At 40.5% G+C, this 19,606-nt stretch overlaps 1 protein-coding gene across 3 annotated transcripts in view; it reads left to right on the plus strand.

The window, feature by feature from the left end:
* RASA3 (RAS p21 protein activator 3) overlaps positions 1–19,606 on the plus strand; it is a 580,390-nt gene that overhangs the window by 218,584 nt on the left and 342,200 nt on the right. For 2 of the 3 annotated variants that reach the window (XM_053707675.1, XM_053707676.1), the window contains exon 3: positions 8,027–8,130. In XM_053707675.1, the coding sequence (XP_053563650.1) occupies positions 8,027–8,130 (104 nt within the window). Of the gene's footprint in view, positions 1–6,489; positions 6,582–8,026; positions 8,131–19,606 lie in introns of those variants that run through there. The other variant, XM_053707677.1, reaches the window with a different exon arrangement.

Raw genomic sequence — 19,606 nt, forward strand, 5'->3', positions numbered from 1 at the left:
AAAATTGTTATTTTTTTTTATATTTAGAGAGATCAGAGAATAAATATTGAGTTTGCTTCTAAATTTCATATAAATTTGTCAATCCGCGAGGCTGATAATATGTAATCCATTTGTTAGATTCTACAGAGTTTTGTTGATGTTAAAAATATTTAAGGACATTTTTCTCCTAAAATAGCCAGTGGTTTGCAATATTTATACTGCATCAATTACAACTCAATATTAGGGAACGTATCCAAATGAAAAATGTCAGCAAATACACTCCGGTTTACTGAAGAAAGTAGAAACATCCTGTTTATTCCACTTTAGATTTTACAAGATAAGTTAAGATTTGGAAAACAATTTGGAGTAACAATCCACTCTGCGTTGCAGTTGAGATAATACATTTTTACAACAGGGGTAATACAATTTTTTTTTTATAATGTTAAAGGGACATGAAACCCACATTTTTTTTCTTTCATGATTCATATAGAGCATGTGATTTTAAATAACTTTCTAATTTAGTTCTATGATAATTTTTGCTTCATTCTTTTATTATCCTTTGAAGGAGCAGCAAGGCACTACTGGGAGCTAGCTGAACACATTGGGTGAGCCAATGACAAAGGCATATATGTGCAGCCATCAATCAGCAGCAAGCTCCCAGTAGTGCATGGTTGCTCCTGAGCTTCCTATATGTTTTTCAACAAAGGATTACAAGAGAACAAAGCAAATTAGATATTAGAAATAAATTGGAAAGTTGTATAAATTACATGCTCCATCTGAAAGTCATTAAATTTGACTTTACTGTCCCTTTATGCTTGTAATTGACAAATAAGATATATTTGTATTTTTTATAGGGAGAACAATATTTATTACATTTCAGATGCATTAAACTAATGGGAAGATGAGAATTGTCTGAAACATTTAGAACTATACCATTCGTTGCTCATAGAGGTGTTTGCAGCTTGCCAAACCAGCATTGTATGAAAATGCATTCAATAGCAATTATTTATGAATGCTTTATTCTAAACCATTGCCGTCATTGACCACTTCCAGGTGTCTCGCTATTTGGCATTGGCTTAGTGCGCTTTCCACCATGCTATTTAAGGTGACCAGTTACTCATAACGTTGCCCGTGCATAGGACTGTACCTGGGTGCACTAAGCTGCTCTTTTGCTGGCCTTTGCTCATTTTCTGGACTAAGCTTTTTGGATTCCGATTTTGCTCTGATATCTGCCTGACTGTTGCTGACTTTTGCCTGGACTCTGTTAACCCTTTTGGATCCTTATTCTGTAATGCCTTTGATTGTACCTAAGGGGAAAATCCTAAAACTGTTTGACTACTTAAGGGGTGCAATTTTTTTTTTTTTTTTTTTTTTTTTTTTTTTAAATGAATCTCTGAGGAGCCTATAACTTAGTACGCATCAATGAAGGGGATGAGTGGAAAACAGCTTTCAACACCCGATTTAGGCACATTGAATATCTGAGACACCTTTTGGAAGGAATGTTAAATCCTTTCTCCAACATAGGTGTGTCCGGTCCACGGCGTCATCCTTACTTGTGGGATATTCTCTTCCCCAACAGGAAATGGCAAAGAGCCCAGCAAAGCTGGTCACATGATCCCTCCTAGGCTCCGCCTACCCCAGTCATTCTCTTTGCCGTTGTACAGGCAACATCTCCACGGAGATGGCTTAGAGTTTTTTAGTGTTTAACCAAGGGAACAATAATAGACTCCTTAGAAATGAGGATATTTCTGACAGAGGCCAGAAAAACAAAGCTTCTAGACTCTTGTCGGATACTTCATTCCGTTCCTCTTCCTTCCATAGCTCAGTGCATGGAAGTGATCGGGTTGATGGTAGCGGCAATGGACATAGTTCCTTTTGCGCGCATTCATCTAAGACCATTACAACTGTGCATGCTCAGTCAGTGGAATGGGGATTATACAGACTTGTCTCCGAAGATACAAGTAAATCAGAGGACCAGAGACTCACTCCGTTGGTGGCTGTCCCTGGACAACCTGTCACAAGGGATGACATTCCGCAGACCAGAGTGGGTCATTGTCACGACCGACGCCAGTCTGATGGGCTGGGGCGCGGTCTGGGGATCCCTGAAAGCTCAGGGTCTTTGGTCTCGGGAAGAATCTCTTCTACCGATAAATATTCTGGAACTGAGAGCGATATTCAATGCTCTCAAGGCTTGGCCTCAGCTAGCGAGGGCCAAGTTCATACGGTTTCAATCAGACAACATGACAACTGTTGCGTACATCAACCATCAGGGGGGAACAAGGAGTTCCCTAGCGATGGAAGAAGTGACCAAAATCATTCTATGGGCGGAGTCTCACTCCTGCCACCTGTCCGCTATCCACATCCCAGGAGTGGAAAATTGGGAAGCGGATTTTCTGAGTCGTCAGACATTGCATCCGGGGGAGTGGGAACTCCATCCGGAAATCTTTGCCCAAGTCACTCAGCTGTGGGGCATTCCAGACATGGATCTGATGGCCTCTCGTCAGAACTTCAAAGTTCCTTGCTACGGGTCCAGATCCAGGGATCCCAAGGCGGCTCTAGTGGATGCACTAGTAGCACCTTGGACCTTCAAACTAGCTTATGTGTTCCCGCCGTTTCCTCTCATCCCCAGGCTGGTAGCCAGGATCAATCAGGAGAGGGCGTCGGTGATCTTGATAGCTCCTGCGTGGCCACGCAGGACTTGGTATGCAGATCTGGTGAATATGTCATCGGCTCCACCTTGGAAGCTACCTTTGAGACGAGACCTTCTTGTTCAGGGTCCGTTCGAACATCCGAACCTGGTTTCACTCCAGCTGACTGCTTGGAGATTGAACGCTTGATCTTATCGAAGCGAGGGTTCTCAGATTCTGTTATCGATACTCTTGTTCAGGCCAGAAAGCCTGTAACTAGAAAGATTTACCACAAAATTTGGAAAAAATATATCTGTTGGTGTGAATCTAAAGGATTCCCTTGGGTCAAGGTTAAGATTCCTAAGATTCTATCCTTCCTTCAAGAAGGATTGGAAAAAGGATTATCTGCAAGTTCCCTGAAGGGACAGATTTCTGCCTTGTCTGTGTTACTTCACAAAAAGCTGGCAGCTGTGCCAGATGTTCAAGCCTTTGTTCAGGCTCTGGTTAGAATTAAGCCTGTTTACAAACCTTTGACTCCTCCTTGGAGTCTCAATTTAGTTCTTTCAGTTCTTCAGGGGGTTCCGTTTGAACCCTTACATTCCGTTGATATTAAGTTATTATCTTGGAAAGTTTTGTTTTTAGTTGCAATTTCTTCTGCTAGAAGAGTTTCAGAATTATCTGCTCTGCAGTGTTCTCCTCCTTATCTGGTGTTCCATGCAGATAAGGTGGTTTTACGTACTAAACCTGGTTTTCTTCCAAAAGTTGTTTCTAACAAAAACATTAACCAGGAGATTATCGTACCTTCTCTGTGTCCGAAACCAGTTTCAAAGAAGGAACGTTTGTTGCACAATTTGGATGTTGTTCGCGCTCTAAAATTCTATTTAGAAGCTACAAAGGATTTTAGACAAACATCTTCCTTGTTTGTTGTTTATTCCGGTAAAAGGAGAGGTCAAAAAGCAACTTCTACCTCTCTCTCTTTTTGGATTAAAAGCATCATCAGATTGGCTTACGAGACTGCCGGACGGCAGCCTCCCGAAAGAATCACAGCTCATTCCACTAGGGCTGTGGCTTCCACATGGGCCTTCAAGAACGAGGCTTCTGTTGATCAGATATGTAGGGCAGCGACTTGGTCTTCACTGCACACTTTTACCAAATTTTACAAGTTTGATACTTTTGCTTCTTCTGAGGCTATTTTTGGGAGAAAGGTTTTGCAAACCGTGGTGCCTTCCATTTAGGTGACCTGATTTGTTCCCTCCCTTCATCCGTGTCCTAAAGCTTTGGTATTGGTTCCCACAAGTAAGGATGACGCCGTGGACCGGACACACCTATGTTGGAGAAAACAGAATTTATGTTTACCTGATAAATTACTTTCTCCAACGGTGTGTCCGGTCCACGGCCCGCCCTGGTTTTTTTAATCAGGTCTGATAATTTATTTTCTTTAACTACAGTCACCACGGTACCATATGGTTTCTCCTATGCAAATATTCCTCCTTAACGTCGGTCGAATGACTGGGGTAGGCGGAGCCTAGGAGGGATCATGTGACCAGCTTTGCTGGGCTCTTTGCCATTTCCTGTTGGGGAAGAGAATATCCCACAAGTAAGGATGACGCCGTGGACCGGACACACCGTTGGAGAAAGTAATTTATCAGGTAAACATAAATTCTGTTTTTCTCATTTTAACAGATGATAAGAATCTCTTATTTCTTCAGTCAGCTAAATGGCTTAACGCCAGACAAGCCCCCTGGTCCTTATTTTTTTCCAGATTCTATTTTTCTCTCTCTCTTACCTATCAGGATCCAGGCATAAAAAAGCTGATGCTCTTTCTAGACAATGCTCTCAAGAAGAAAGCAAGGACCAGACACCAGACTTCATTATACCACCACAAAAGATAATAGCACTTTTTGGATTCTGATTTTGCTCTATCTTCCTGGACTTTGTTAACCCTTTTGCATCCTGATTCTGTACAGTCTTCTGCCTGCAAGTTTCTGGCCTGGATAAGTTTACTCTAATGCATTGTGATTTGGTTTTGTTCCATTGTCCGCACGCTTTGACCCCTGGGGCTAGATTTAACAAGCAGCAGATGCTGCTTTCTACGCTCTAAGTTTCCAGCTCACCGGAAACGTAAGTTAAAAAGCATAAGACCGCTGCTCCTCATCTTGACCACCACCTTTTAGGTGGCGGACTGCAATCATCACAAATGATTGACACCCCCTGCTAGCGGCCACAAATGTGCAGGGGGCGGAATTGCACAAGCTTATGCTGTTGGCATTTTGCGTTGTCAGGCGGACATGATTCGCTACAGCAATTGTTAAATCTACTCCCTGGTCTGGACTTGCTATGAGTTTCTCTAAGACTTTTCACTTCCTGGGTTTTATCCTCTGTGTTTGGATAGTGTGTATTAAAGGGACAGTCTAGTCAGCATTAAAGGGGCAGTCTAGTCAAAATTAAACTTTCATGATTCAGATAGGGCATGTCATTTTAAACAACTTTCCAATTTACTTCTATTATCTAATTTGCTCAATTCTTTAGATATCCTTTGTTGAAGAAATAGCAATGCACATGTGTGAGCCAATCACACAAGGCCTCTATGTGCAGCAACCAATCAGCAGCTACTGAGCATATCTAGATATGCTTTTCAGCAAGTGATATCAAGAGAATGAAGCAAATGAGATAATAGAAGTAAATGAGAAAGTTGTTTAAAATGACATGCTCTTTCTAAATCACGAAAGAAAAAATGTGGGTTTCATGTCCCTTTAAGCTTTCATGATTCAGATAGGGCATGCAATTTTAAACAACTTTCCAATTTAATTTTAATACATTTGCTTTGCTCTCTTGGTATTCTTTGTCGAAAGGCCTTGGTAGGCTCATATGCTAATTTCTAAGACGTTGAACTGCCTCAGTGCATTTTGACAGTTTTTGACAGTTATACACTGCTAGTTCATGTGTGCAATATAGATATTTATGCTTGTATCTAACTATGGGGTCAATCACAATCCTTTAAAAAGCAACTACAAAAATCTCCATAGACTTTTTATTGTGCATTGTGTCAAAAATGTGTCCATTAAAGGGACAGTTAAGTCAAAACGAAAGGGTTCTAATAGTCTAATTTGTTAGAGCATGTCATTCTAAGACTGTTGACCCTACTCTGTGTGTTTAACCCTCACAAAGGGTTTAAATACACAGTAGAAGTACAACTCAGGACCCCCTAGAGCACTGATTGTCCTAAGCAGAACCCACCACTGATCCAATCAGCATATTGGATAGGCAGCAGTTTCCACTTGGGACGAGCAGTGCTCCTTGTAGAATCAATATTCTTAAAATGACATTCTCTAACGAATTAGAGCATGAGCTTTTGTTTTTTTACTATTGAAGCCTTTTTTAACTTTTCATGTTTCAGGTAGAAATGCAGTTTTAAACAATGTTTCAATTTGCTTCTTTTATCTAATTTGCTTCATTCTCTTGGTATCCTTTGTTGAAAAGGTAGGCTGAGGAGCTGCATTGCACTACTGGGAGCTCTCGTGTGATTGGTGGCTGCAGTCAGCCAGTGTATTCAGCTAGCTCACTTTAACAAAGCATACCAAGAAAACTAAGTACATTTTATAATAGAAGTAAACTGGAAAGTGGTTTTAATTAAATTTACATGAAATGAAGATTTGAGGGGCATGCACTTTCTAATTTCACCTCTAAATGACTAATGAAGGTAAAGTGGGGCATTGGTCCTGTTTTTTACAATGCGTAGCTTTGAAGTGCTGGCATTTTATCCAGTGGGTGAATGGTTTACATTTGGATAGTCAGACCTGTTTGACAAGTTTATTGGCTCGTAAACACATTGGTGTTCCTTTAGGTGCCCTTCAAGCTTCAAATGTAGAAAGCTATTTCATGTTTGTTGTGATTTCAGTAGCTTCATAAAATATTGAGTTGAACAATAAAACCCAAGCGGAGGTGGAAAAATACCACCTAAGGTCACTAATCAGGGTAAGTAAACTCACGTGGCTGTATACACACAACCTTCTATTGATCGTCCCACATCATAATGCATTTAGTATGTTTATTGCTTGTAACAACACTTGACAATGCTTTTACCAAATAATGCTGTTTATTTCAAGTCAAATGTGGTGTTTGAATTGATCTACACAGTTTAAGATATTCCATTTTTTTTTTACTTTGATGCGTTTCCTATTTAAAAGCAAAATGTGTAATTTAAATAATTAAAGAATGTTCCAAGGGTCAATGTTTTTCCAAAAGATCCAGCCTAACTGTAAACCTGAAACAATCTAGAAGATCCCTTGAACTGCACATGCAAAGGCATTTTTTTCCCCAAGGTACATAAATCTAGGGACATCAATCAAAAAGGAAACTGTCCTATTTTGTTGCCTTTTTTTGGCAACTTCCTCTTTGCAGTTTTGATGTATGGAAAAGCTAAATGATTAACTAGGTTGTTAAATCCATATATATCCAGTTCACTCCCAACCTACTCAAAGAAAACGATTAGTGGATCAGCCGATTAACTGTTCTGTGGAGGCAAGGAAGTGCATGACTAGTTTTCATATATGTTTTACTCTTTAGAACCCCATCATTAACTAAGCTTCATTCTACCCCCAGATAGATTCTTCTTGCCTCCATTTGCAAAATAGGGTTATTCAATTTGTCTCTCTTAATGTAAAATATTTCAAATGTTTAGTGACTAAAAAAGTGGCAATAAGAAAATGTTCTTGCACATCTGTTTATTAAGTTAAACTAATATGATAGATTTACATTTTTAAAAGGACAGTAAAGTCCAAATTAAATTTTCATGATCCAAATAGAACATTCAATTTTAAACAACTTTCTAATTTCCTTCTATTATCAAATTGTCTTTGTTCTATTGGTATCCGTTATTTAAGACTAAACCTAGGCTGATTGGAGCAGTTTAGGAGCATGCACATGTCCATAGCAGCAGCCTTTGTATCTATGTATAACATTGCACCCTCCTGAGCTCACATAGGATTATTATTTAACAAAGGATTCAAAGAGATTTAAGCAAAACTGATAATAGAAGTACATTGGAAAGTTGTTTAAAATGTCATACTTTATACAATCAATGTAAGTTTAACTTTGACTGTACTGTCCCTTTAACCTTTTATTTTCAAAAGTATTTGTATCTCTCCTTAGTCCCCCCAATGTGCTCAGTTAATCCGGGGGTGACCAAAAATGTTTTATATATTATATTTATGCTGTACTTTTTTTTTTTCATGTTTTGATCATTTTAGTTATTTGGTTGTTGTTGCTAAAAACATTTATGCAAAATGTGGTTAGTCATTCTTTACGTTGGCTGATATAAGATGCTTTTTCTATCTTGAATGTCTTAAGCAGTATATAGCTCTTCTAGTCCTGTTATTTTAATTATACTAATTGGTATATTTGTTTATTTTGCACCCCAGCCCTTTTTACGGAGAAGATTTTTACTGTGAGATTCCTCGTAACTTTCGCCACCTGTCCTTTTATATATTTGACAGAGATGTCTTCAGGAGGGATTCCATTATGGGTAAGTGATTTAAAGTCTTCATTATATGCATGGAAGAGCATTACTGTAGAATCCATCCATCCCTACACATTTTTTATATACAGTAATTAGAAGTACTAACATGAACCACACCAAAAAGCTTGGAAATTAGGTGTGGTCCACAAGCCTTATTTAGGGTAATGGTGCTCTAGAATTAGTAAAATTATAGGCAAATAGTATAGTGTCGTTCTAACTCTTCTTTGTCTCTTTAGTTTGCATAACTTGCTACTCTCAAATGAAAGCAAGGCCTGGTGGATCATCAGCTGAATAACATTTGCAGAGAAAAATGGCTATGAGGGTGGCTATGAGGGAACTCAGCCAATCAAAACTTTGGATTAGCTTGTGGTTGTACAATTGGTGTTACTTGTTGAGTGGCATTCGCATGTGCAGATTTGATTAGACAACTGAATGGGTGTGCACACTTTTTAGTGGCATAGAGATGCTGTGGGGAGAAAGAGTTATGTGTTGTGATGTACATATTCCATTTGTATATGCATGGTGAAATCACAGAGCTGCCTCTGCCAGCTAAAATGAAAAAAAAAAAGTTAATTCACAAATGATTTCCTTGTCACTAGTTTAGTTTTTATTTTTTCTCATCAAATCAGAACCTTTGTTTAAATTTACTTGAATATTGGATATTGTCTGCCACCCATAAGAGTGAGCAGCATTACATGTTACTGTTTTCGCCTGAAAATAAGTGAAGTAAAAACTGTTTAGACTGAATGTAATAAAGAAAAATCAGTCCTGTAATTCATACTGATGATCACTGTACCTATTAGCCAATCAGCATTAGCACCTAATTCCAATCAAGCAATGAGAATTAATGGAAAGCACCTATAAGCCAATGAGCATCAGTAGGAAGTATACAACTGATTCTGCTTTATTAGTTTCAGCTTAAACAGTTTTTGCTTAATTTTTTTTTTTCCCTGGCAATATCTGTTTAACCCCTTAACCCAATAAGACGTGTATATATACGTCTTGCAGTACTTTGCCTATCGTACTACAAGACGTATATATACGTTTTCGCTTCAGGAAGCTCCAGCACTCTGAAGTTGGAACTCCTGAAGCTTCAGACATCTGCCGCATATGGAGCCGGAGTGTGATCGGTGCTCCGCCTCCATATGAGGGCAGATGCCTCACCTTAACAGACAGTGACACTGTGTGTGTCACCATCTGTAATGATCTTCTGCTGGTGCCGGCGGGAGCTGTGGGCGGGAGACGGGTGGCGGGTGGGCGGCTCAGCAGCAGAGGGGGGGAGGGAAGGAGAGGGAGTGGAAGGCCCTACGCTACAGAAAAATAAATAAAGGGAAAAGGACTGGCAGACAGCTGTCAGTACCTAATATGGCAGCTTATAGTTAGAGGAGGGAGGTTTAGAGAACTGTTTGGGGGGGATCAGGGAGGTTCGGGGGTAAGGGAGGGATCCTAAACTGCAGAGAACAAAATAAAATAAAATAATATATATATACTGTATGTATGTGTGTGTATGTGTATATATATGTATATATATGTGTATATATATATGTATGTATATATATATATATATATATATGTATGTGTGTATATATGTGTATATATATGTGTGTGTGTGTATATATATATATATATATATATATATATATATATATATATATATATATATATATATATATATACACACACACACCAAAATAAAAATAAAAACTTAAATTTTCATACTGGCAGACGAATATCAATTAGCCGGGAGCCCAGCACTCCAACCTTTGAGGTGTATCTATCACTTTGAGGTGCTATCCTCTATAGTACACATATATTAACTTCATCTCATAGGAGGGCACTCACAGTTTTTTACATCAATGAGTTTTTATTTCCAGTTCATTTAGGTAACCGTTCAATTGTCTACGTTTTGGCCCCTGATTGGGCCTTTCTCAAGACAAAAATGTCCTAAAAAAAAAAAGTAGAAAGACATATATTTCAAACAATACAAGCAAAACATTCATACAAAAAACCCCATCAGTGACACCACTCACCCCATAAAGAAAATTAAAAAAAAAGAAATTATTAAAAAATTGTTAAAAACTCAGTAAACATAATGTTAAACATTATGTTTAACGAGTTTTTAACAATTTTGTAATAATTTTATTTGTCGTCAACACTGATTGCTCTGGAGTTGTTGGCTAACAGCCTGGATGGTTTCACAGAAAATTTTTCCCTGCATCTCCAGACTCTAACTTTCATCAATACTCTCACTGAGAGGTTTATATGATTACTTAAAACTCCAGTCCTCTCTTGAAGGGAACATACCTATTACAGGACTAGTCAAATCTTCTGACACTTCTCTCCCTTATGGTCCTGCCAAAATATTTCAATCGGTTTGTGGTCTGGACTTTGACTTTGTGCCAGGAATCAGACTGAGACGAGAAGTTAAAAAATAATCACACCTTTTATTAATAGCAAAAAATAATAAAAAGTCCACAAGTCAAATAACAAGCCAGGAATCAAAACCTGAGCTGATAGTCAGACGAGCCGAGTCTGGAGCCAAAGCAAGTAGTCAGACAAGCCAGAATCAGGAACAAGGAGAACAGCAGAGTCAGGAACAAGCCAGGGATCAGCAACCCGGAGGGACGTCAGACAGCCAGGTAATACACAGGAGCTCTCACAAACAGGTCTGAGACAACGCAAGGGCAAAGCATACTGAACAGAGGCTCTTTAAATAATAAGTGATGACATCACAATTCTGAGACTGCATCCTGTCTCACACGGATGATGTACACCAGTCTGGCCATAAAAGAAAGTGCAGGAAATGAGCAGCATCACACAGTATGCACCAGAGTCAGCAAGAGAGGTGAGTAAAATGGCTGCCAGCAGAACATGGCAAACAAAACAGGAAAAAAACCCTGACACTCTGCCATTGCAACACCTTGATTCTTTTCTTTTTCAGCCATTCTGTTTTAGATTTGCTGGTGTGCTTGGGATCATTGTCCTGCTGCATAACCCAATTTTAGCCAAGCTTTAGCTATTGGACAGATGTCCTCACATTTGACCCTAGAATACTTTGGTATACAGAGAAGTTCATGGTCAACTCAAGGACTGCAAGGTGCCCAGGTCCTGTGGCTGAAGAACAAGCCCAAATCATCACCCCTCCACCACCGTGCTTGACAGCTGGTATGAGGTGTTTGTGCTGATATACTGTGTTTGGTTTACGCCAAACATAGCACTGTGTATTATGGCCAAACATCTCTACTTTGGTCTCATCTGACATTATTCCAGATATCTTGTGGTTTGTTCAGATGCAACTTTGCAAACCTTAGTTGTGCTGCAATGTTCTTTTTAGAGAGAAGAGGCTTTCTTCTGGCAATCCTTCTATACAAACCATACTTGTTCAGTCTTTTTCTAATTGTACTGTCATGAACTTTAACATGCTAACTGAGTCTGAAATGTAACTCTTTGGTTTTTTCAATTTCTCTATGCCTTGCAGGGTCTGACCTTGGGGTGGACTTGCTGGGACGTCCACTCCTGGGAAGATTGGCAACTGTCTTGAATGCTTTCCACTTGTGAATAATCATTCTCACAGTAGAATGATATGAAGAACAAGAGAGTCGCATGTGTGTACGAATAACACTAATGACAGGAACCAGATATAGCCCTAATCAGGGTACTCACATTTGTGAGGAGCACTCAGACAGTGCTATTGGATACAGGCTGGATATTTTGCAGCAACCCACCTCACTGTACAGGCTGGATATTTTGCAGCAACCCACCTCACTGTTCAGTCTAGGATAACCAGAAGATAGGGTCTCAAGAAATCTAGATAGGCAAATGAAACAGAAAGGGCGCCTGTGTATGCCAGTAGTATAATGTATTAATATGTAGATAGAAACCCCTACACAGGGTACTCACATTTAGGAGAAGCACTCAGACAGTGCTATTAGGAACAGTCTGGGTAGTTGGCAGAAACCCAGCTTACTGGTCACATCGATAGGCCAAAGCTCTGGAACACAGGAACAGCAGGACCCTGGTAATGAACTGCAACAATACAGAGATAGCAGTCTCTGCAGCTGGAGGCTCCCAGTGGGAGTGATTAGTAAATGGGGCTATATTAAAGGTTCCAAAAAATGTATGGTAATAATAAAAACAGGTTTATTAAAAAAGGATATAATAAAATAGTGTTTTGATACACTGAGAAATACACACCCGAATGCTCCAGACCAGCAAACTGCTAAAACTTCGTCTTTTAAAGAGATGGTCACACTTACTGATGATCAGTTAATCCAGGGCATTTGATTAGCAGCACCTGGCTTCTACTTAGCTTTTTATTTCCTATTGAAGCAGTAAGGGTGTGCTTAGTTTTTCACACATGGCTTCTCCATTTTGGCTTTATTTTCTTCATAAATGGAAAGAGTCCACAGCTGCATTCATTACTTTTTGGAATTCAGAACCTTTCCACCAGGAGGAGGCAAAGACACCCCAGCCAAAGGCTTAAATACCTCTCCCACTTCCTTCATCCCCCCAGTCATTCTTTGCCTTTCGTCCCAGAAAGGATTGCAGAGATGTGTCATTAGTTTCAATAGTCTCTTATGGAGGGTAGTACTCTTCGGCATGGGACTGGAGTTTGAAGTAATCCTGTCAGCCTCTCACTGAGAGCATGGACGAAAGTTAGAGTCCGGAGATGCAGGGAGAGTCTTTCTGCAAAACCACCACAACTCATATTAACAGCTCCACAAGCAGTCAGCGTTGACGAGTTTTGCTGCCTGCTTTCTTCTCTCAAGTCCATGGCAGAGGTAAGGCTACTATCTGTCACACCTGATAGGCCGTGTTTCTTTTCCATGGCGTAAATTCCGGTAATATTGTTTCATTTTACTTTTGTTATGATTGTATTGTAATACAAATGTTTTTCCCGAGAGGCTCTCACCTTGCGGGATTAACTATAATTCAGGGTTTCAGTGAGGTTCCTTTCGTATCTTGGAATCAAGGGTTAATATCTCCTGAGGGGGGTTATTAAACAGGGTTTTTTTTAATCATGTTTATGTGATTGGAACTGCTTATGTGTAGTGTTGCTTAGGCTCATGGCTTGTGGAACATAACGGTCTTTGGAAGTGACGTGGCCTTTACGATTGAGCGCGCTTTTTCTGGACTGCACGGTGCACCTGTGGACCGGGCGTGGTCACGTTTTGGCTCTCTATTTCTGCATTCCTGACCGTGTGGCGATGGAAGAATTCTGGTCCGCTGGTGTCTGGTTTATAGGAGGTGGTGAGTGCCCCAGCCATTGTGGGTGTCAGGTGCCGTTGGAGGGTTCTGATATTATGAAGATGGACGTCTCTGCGTCAGATTCTGTTTCTGGTGAAGAGTATGAATTGGCCCGGGTGATATATGCCCTCCAGTTATCTTCCGAGTGCCATTTTAGAGTGCTCAATTCCTCTGGATCGGGCAATCAAGTGGGCTGCTGAGCTGTCCGCCTCTGGGAGTCCAGTTCCCCGAGTGGCGAGTTCCCTACCACCAACTCTTAATACGCAGGCAATTAACCCAGATTTTGCTTATCCTTCTCTGGAAGGTGGCTTGTTCCCTCTGGAGCTGATGGCACATTTACGCATGTCCATAATCATGCCTCTGGCACATCTGCAGCTAACAGAAGTGTGCTCACGATATTGTACGTGTTCGGTTAGCCGGGGCTCCTTAGGCATGGGATGGCCTACTCAGCTCTCTGGCTGGGGTCATCTTCTGCTCTGGCGAAGGTATGATGTGCCTTTCATTATAGACTGGCGTGCCTTTGTGTCCTACTGAGGCACATTTTGGTGGTGTTAGAGGATTCCATCCTTAATGGAAATGGGGATTCTCAGTCTTCACCTTCGAAAGGCTTGCAGGCTTAGGTATAAGAGGATGAAGTAATCTGCTTATAGCCTTGTTTATTGAGTATCCTTTCCAGTTCTGAGCTGGAAGAACAGGATCCCGGTCCTGCGGGTGTGTATGTTCTTCTTGGATGATAACCTACGGGTTGCCTTATCTTTTATTTTAATCCGGTTAGGATGTTTTTTTATTTTGAGCTTATATTTATGCATTTCCTTCGGGAATGTTTTCTGGAATCGATGCTTGTGATTTTTTGATCACTTAGTTTACTTCTACGGAAGTTTATTTGGTGTGAGGACATATTAGTCCTACGTTTGTCTGTGGGGGTGACTATCTGTGACCTTGACAGTATTGGCCCTTGGTTTCACGCTGGTCCTGATTGGGTTCAGATCCTTCTGTTCTTGCAGCATTTTGAGAGGACCTGAGGGTCCGTGAGGCATGCGGGATAGGTTCAGTCCTTGTTATCCTTTCTAGCTGGTCAACTGGGACTTGGTGAAGTTCCACTGCGACACACTCTGTTGTTCCGTTATTTCATCAGGATTTTGAGTGTTTCCTTCCCCACGTGGGTTGGAAGTTTGGAGGACTCAGGGCCTCCTTGCCGCTGGTTTTTGGCGGTCTTGCCTCTTCAGGGGCTCCTTGGAATTGTCCTTTTTCTGGACATGTTCCTTTTGAGGCTCTTCCTTCAGGATCAGCTTTCTGGATTTTGTCTGTTCTCCTTAGCGGTTTGGTCGCCTTATGGGGTAGCAAGGTAGCCTTGTGGTTGGAGAAATAGTCATATGCTAATTTTACTCTCTTTAAGGAGGGCCGTGTGGCTTTTCCTACTCTAGGGAGTTTGTCGTTTCCCTATCAGGCATTGGGCTGTGTTGTCTCCTTCCCCAAGCTTTGCTTTGGGGGGTTTTCTAACGGGATTGGGATGCTCTGCATTCTTTTTTCCTGGGTGTGGTCCTCTAGTTACATACTCTGAGGAGTTATAGTGACTAGCCTTTGTTCTACTCACTTTTCGGGTGACTTGTCCTCGATGTTCTCCCTTGGTTTCTAGAGTATTGGCGCATCACTGTCGTGCCCTAGCTCCTTTTAGGAGTGTTGGACTTCCGCAAGGGGTGTTCTCTTCCTTTTGGGTTGGGATCTACGAGTGAGTCTTGTCCAGGGTAGTCCGGTTGTTCCCCTGTGAGGTCTGCTTCTTCAGATGGGGTAGTTATGTTCCCTGGGGTGTTGTTTGTTTTAAACAATTCTGGGGCTCGGACCTTAAGTTTTTGTCCTGGATCTTTCTGGATGTCCGGAAACTTTTGATCTTGTGGCTGGTTTGGGGCGATACAGTTTTTTCAGGGACCATAGGTTATGGCCTACGGACTGGCCAGTTGAGTCTGCTAGCAGCTTAGCCAGGATTCTGGGCGCTTTTGGATACGCTCCTTATGACTTGCCTTGTCCTTTGAATGATTTGCGCTCCCCTTCAGGGGGAGTTCTTTCTGTGTTCATTAGTGACGTCTGGATGATTTTCATTCAGCTTTTGTTTTCAACAGACTATGGCTCATGTCTGGTGAGCATGTGCGCTGTTCTTATATGTGCCTTTCCCTTTGGGGGGTTGTTTGTCCTTCTTAAGGAGGGGGGGTTTCCTCTCTCTGAAGGGTTGTTGTCCTGTCCTCTGTGCAGGAGGTTGGAACAGGCGTTTTTATCCTGTATGTTCTGTTTCATCTGTGGAGATTGCAATCTCCATGTTGAGACTGTCAGTTATGCTGAGTCTTCATAGAGATCTACTGCATCTTGCTATGTTCTTCTCCTATGGGGTTCTCTTTGGGAGGACCCATTTGAGGGAGCTCTTTGGGCTCCCGAGTTCTGTTGGGGTGGCCGAGTTCTCCCCATTCTGCCTTCCATGGGGGTTGGTGTTTGGCCTTTCTCTTCCCCTGTTTTTCAGACCTGCCTGTCGCTTGGGCTGGTTCGATGGGGAGCAGGATCTGAGATCTGTTGTACGTCCCCGGGTCATTTGAGGAGTGAGCCTCTTTGAGGTTCTGTGATCTCAATGTTCAAGATGTTGAGAGGGACTGGCAGCTTTTGGATAGCCTGTGATGTGCCCTCTGTTTAGTGGATGTTTTTGCAGTCTGACGATTAGGGTTTGATATCTCTTCAGCTGCTCTTACTTGCCTGCAAGTATTTGTTCTCCTGTTAAGTGTGGTCAGTCCACGGGTCATCATTACTTCTGGGATATTATCTCCTCCCCTACAGGAAGTGCAAGAGGATTCACCCAGCAGAGCTGCTATATAGCTCCTCCCCTCTACGTCACCTCCAGTCATTCTCTTGCACCCAACGAATAGATAGGATGTGTGAGAGGACTGTGGTGATTTTAATTAGTTTATTACCTTCAATCAAAAGTTTGTTATTTTATAGTCATCCTGGTATGACTGTGGCATGTGGTGTTCGCTTATCTGTGGTTGCTGCACGTTTTCGATCTCTGAATATTTTGATATTCTGAGTTATCTTGTAACTTGAGGACTCTGTCTTCAGTTGTCCTTTAGGGTGCGGTTGCAGTGTTTTTAGGAGCCGTTTTCTCCTCGGTTTCAGCGTCCCAGTCTTAACCTTGTGGTTTCTGTAAGATTCGGGGTCTGGGTGTTGCCTGCCTTGTTTCTCAAGACCGATTCGGGTCTCTGTGAGCTTGGTTTGGTTTTCAGGGTTCCTTATTTTATTTAGAACTTGTTGTACCCTGTTTAGGGGTCTTCGAGAATCCTTGATTTTTTTCTTCCATGTCTTTTCCATTTTGGGGAGTTTTCGGTAGTTGATCCCTTTTCTCTAGTAAGGGGTGTGTGGTTGGGGACCGACTGCTGGGCGGCGGTATCTCCTGCAGGCGTGTTGGTTCAGTCGAGTCTATTTCTGCGGTCTCTAGCAAGGCTTATGGGCTATCTGCGGGTCAGTGTCCTTGGGGCTTTTTCTTTTTTCAAAGTTTTCTCGGCTTCGGACGAAGCGGGTTTTTGTGGGTAGGGATTGCAGGCCCTCAGAATGGGCCGCCTCTTGTACCCACCCGTTTTGCATTCAGTGTCCTCTATAGCTTGGGTATTGATTTCCCAAAAGTAATGAATGCAGCTGTGGACTCTTTCCATTTATGAAGAAAAACATAAATTATGCTTACCTGATCATTTTCTTTTCTTCAGATGGAAAGAGTTCACAGCTCCACGCCTGTGTTTTTATGTGGGGCGTCTGTTATTTTTGTTCTTCTGGCACCTTTTCACCCTGATATTTCTTCTACTGTTCCTTGTTCCTCGGCAGAATAACTGGAGGATGAGGGAAGTGAGAGAGGTATTTAAGCCTTTGGTTGGGGTGTCTTTGCCTCCTCCTGATGGTCAGGTTATGAATTTCCAAAAGTAATGAATGCAGCTGTGGACTCTTTCCATCTGAAGAAAAGAAAATGATCAGGTAAGCATAATTTATGTTTTTTGTGAAATAAATCACGAAACGTGTAATATGTCATGTTTTGTTGTTCATCTGAGGTTGTATTTACCTAATTTTAAGACCTGTTTACGACCAGATTGCTATGTCCTGATATGTAAAACCATAGAATTCAAAGTGGGTGTACTTTCTTTTTCACATGTCTGTATATATATATATATATATATATATATATATATATATATATATATATATATATATATATATATATATATATATATATATATATATATATATATATATAAAACTGTGTCCTCTGCACCTCTCAATAATGAAGAAAATTGTTTTTTTTATATAAAAAATAACATTTATTAGGCAAAATGTTAAAAAAAAAACATGAGCAATACCATAAAAAAAAGATTAGAAAATCACTGTAGTCTGTTGGAAAGACAAGCCCCAGCCCTTGATCACTGGCATACCACATACCACATACTGCAAACAGACCTCTATTTAAGACAAAATGTGTCCTTGATTAATTCGGGATACACCTATTTTAATTGACATTTAAAGAGATATTACCATGTATTATATAGCTGTTCTCAGGAACTGCCATTATATTCAAAACTTCATATAAATATTGGTATCCTGATATCGACACACAATACTATTCCAAAGAATAATAGATTGGAGTCACAATTCCATCAATAAACAATGGATACAATTAGATAGGGAGATACTACAATTGGAAAATGTTGGTGGGCTGGCATGGATACAATCGACACACAGACCAAACAAAATCCGGGAATACCTATTATTAGTGGAACTCTTCATGCAATGGGATTCAATTACAAACACCAGTACACATATTACAACACGACCTGCACCTTTGACCCCCTTTATTGACAACCCAGAACTCTCATTTATGCAAAAACGCAAAGTGGATAAGCCCGACCTACCACAATTAAGAGATCTAACATTGATGAACATAGCGCCAAAGGGAAAACTCCTCTCTCTACAGGAGATAACGGGCAAAGTGGAAAGTGCTCACTTGTCTTGGTTTGTTCGCACACAATTATCCCATTATATCAACACCCATAAACAAAAACATAATTTGTCACGCCAGCTAAGACCCTTTGAACATCTATGCACGCTAACACATTGTCCCCGCCACACCATATCATTGATGTATGGCATTCTTTCAGACCCGTGTTCTGCGGCTCTCCCTTCTTATTGCCATAAATGGACACTGGAGTTGGGTATAGATATTTCTCTTAAAGAATGGTCTAAAATCTTCCTAATACATAAAAGAGCTTCATCATCAGCTAGGATACAGGAAATGAATTATAAATTTCTTTTGCGTTGGTACCTAACGCCAATGCGCCTACAAAAAATATATAAACATGTTAGTAAATTCTGCTGGAGGGGATGTGGCGAACATGCGGATATGCTACATGTTTGGTGGCAATGTGGACAGATGTAATCATACACATTAACAAAACCTTATCTACTCATATCAAGGTTGAACCATACATTTTACTGTTCCATAGAATACCAAACACCAAAGATGAGGTAAAGCAGACATTGCTACACATAATGATAAATAGTGCCACAATTTTAATACCTCAGAGATGGAAGAGTATGAATGTTCCGGACGTCTATACTTGGAAACGCCAAGTAGACAACCAAGTAGACAACTTGCTTTTACTGGAGAGATACCACTACCTCAAAAATGGCTAGAACTGTACGAATACATGACTATGAGATGGAACGCTAATAGAGACAGCTAATAAAACTCATATATAGGGTGGTTGGGTGAAACAACATACAAATCAATATACAAAGGACAATACATGACACTATTACATGGACCAAAGGAGTCGTAACTATATTATTATATTACACCCAGGTGAGGTGGGATGCAGGATAAACACAAAATTTCTTATCATTGAGATTAACGTTGTTAAATTATTAGCATTAAGTTTCAGATTGTATACGTTCTTAATTGTTGGAATGTAATGATAAGGCTAATCTGATGTATAAATAGTTGTATAGAAAATTATCTACTGAGAAACATTTGTATAACAGCCTTTCTATTTTTTCATTCTTTTGAATACAGTATAGATTTGTATGCAAAATCTGATGGAGCTGCGCCTCCAAATAATGTAATCTTTCTTTTGACATGAATAAAGCTTTAAAAAAAAAATATATATATATATTGGTATCCTAGTATTATTGAAAGAATTACATAAACACAGTCTCATAA

This window comes from Bombina bombina, chromosome 3 (assembly GCF_027579735.1).
Source record: "Bombina bombina isolate aBomBom1 chromosome 3, aBomBom1.pri, whole genome shotgun sequence".
In the NCBI taxonomy this organism is placed as follows: domain Eukaryota; kingdom Metazoa; phylum Chordata; class Amphibia; order Anura; family Bombinatoridae; genus Bombina; species Bombina bombina.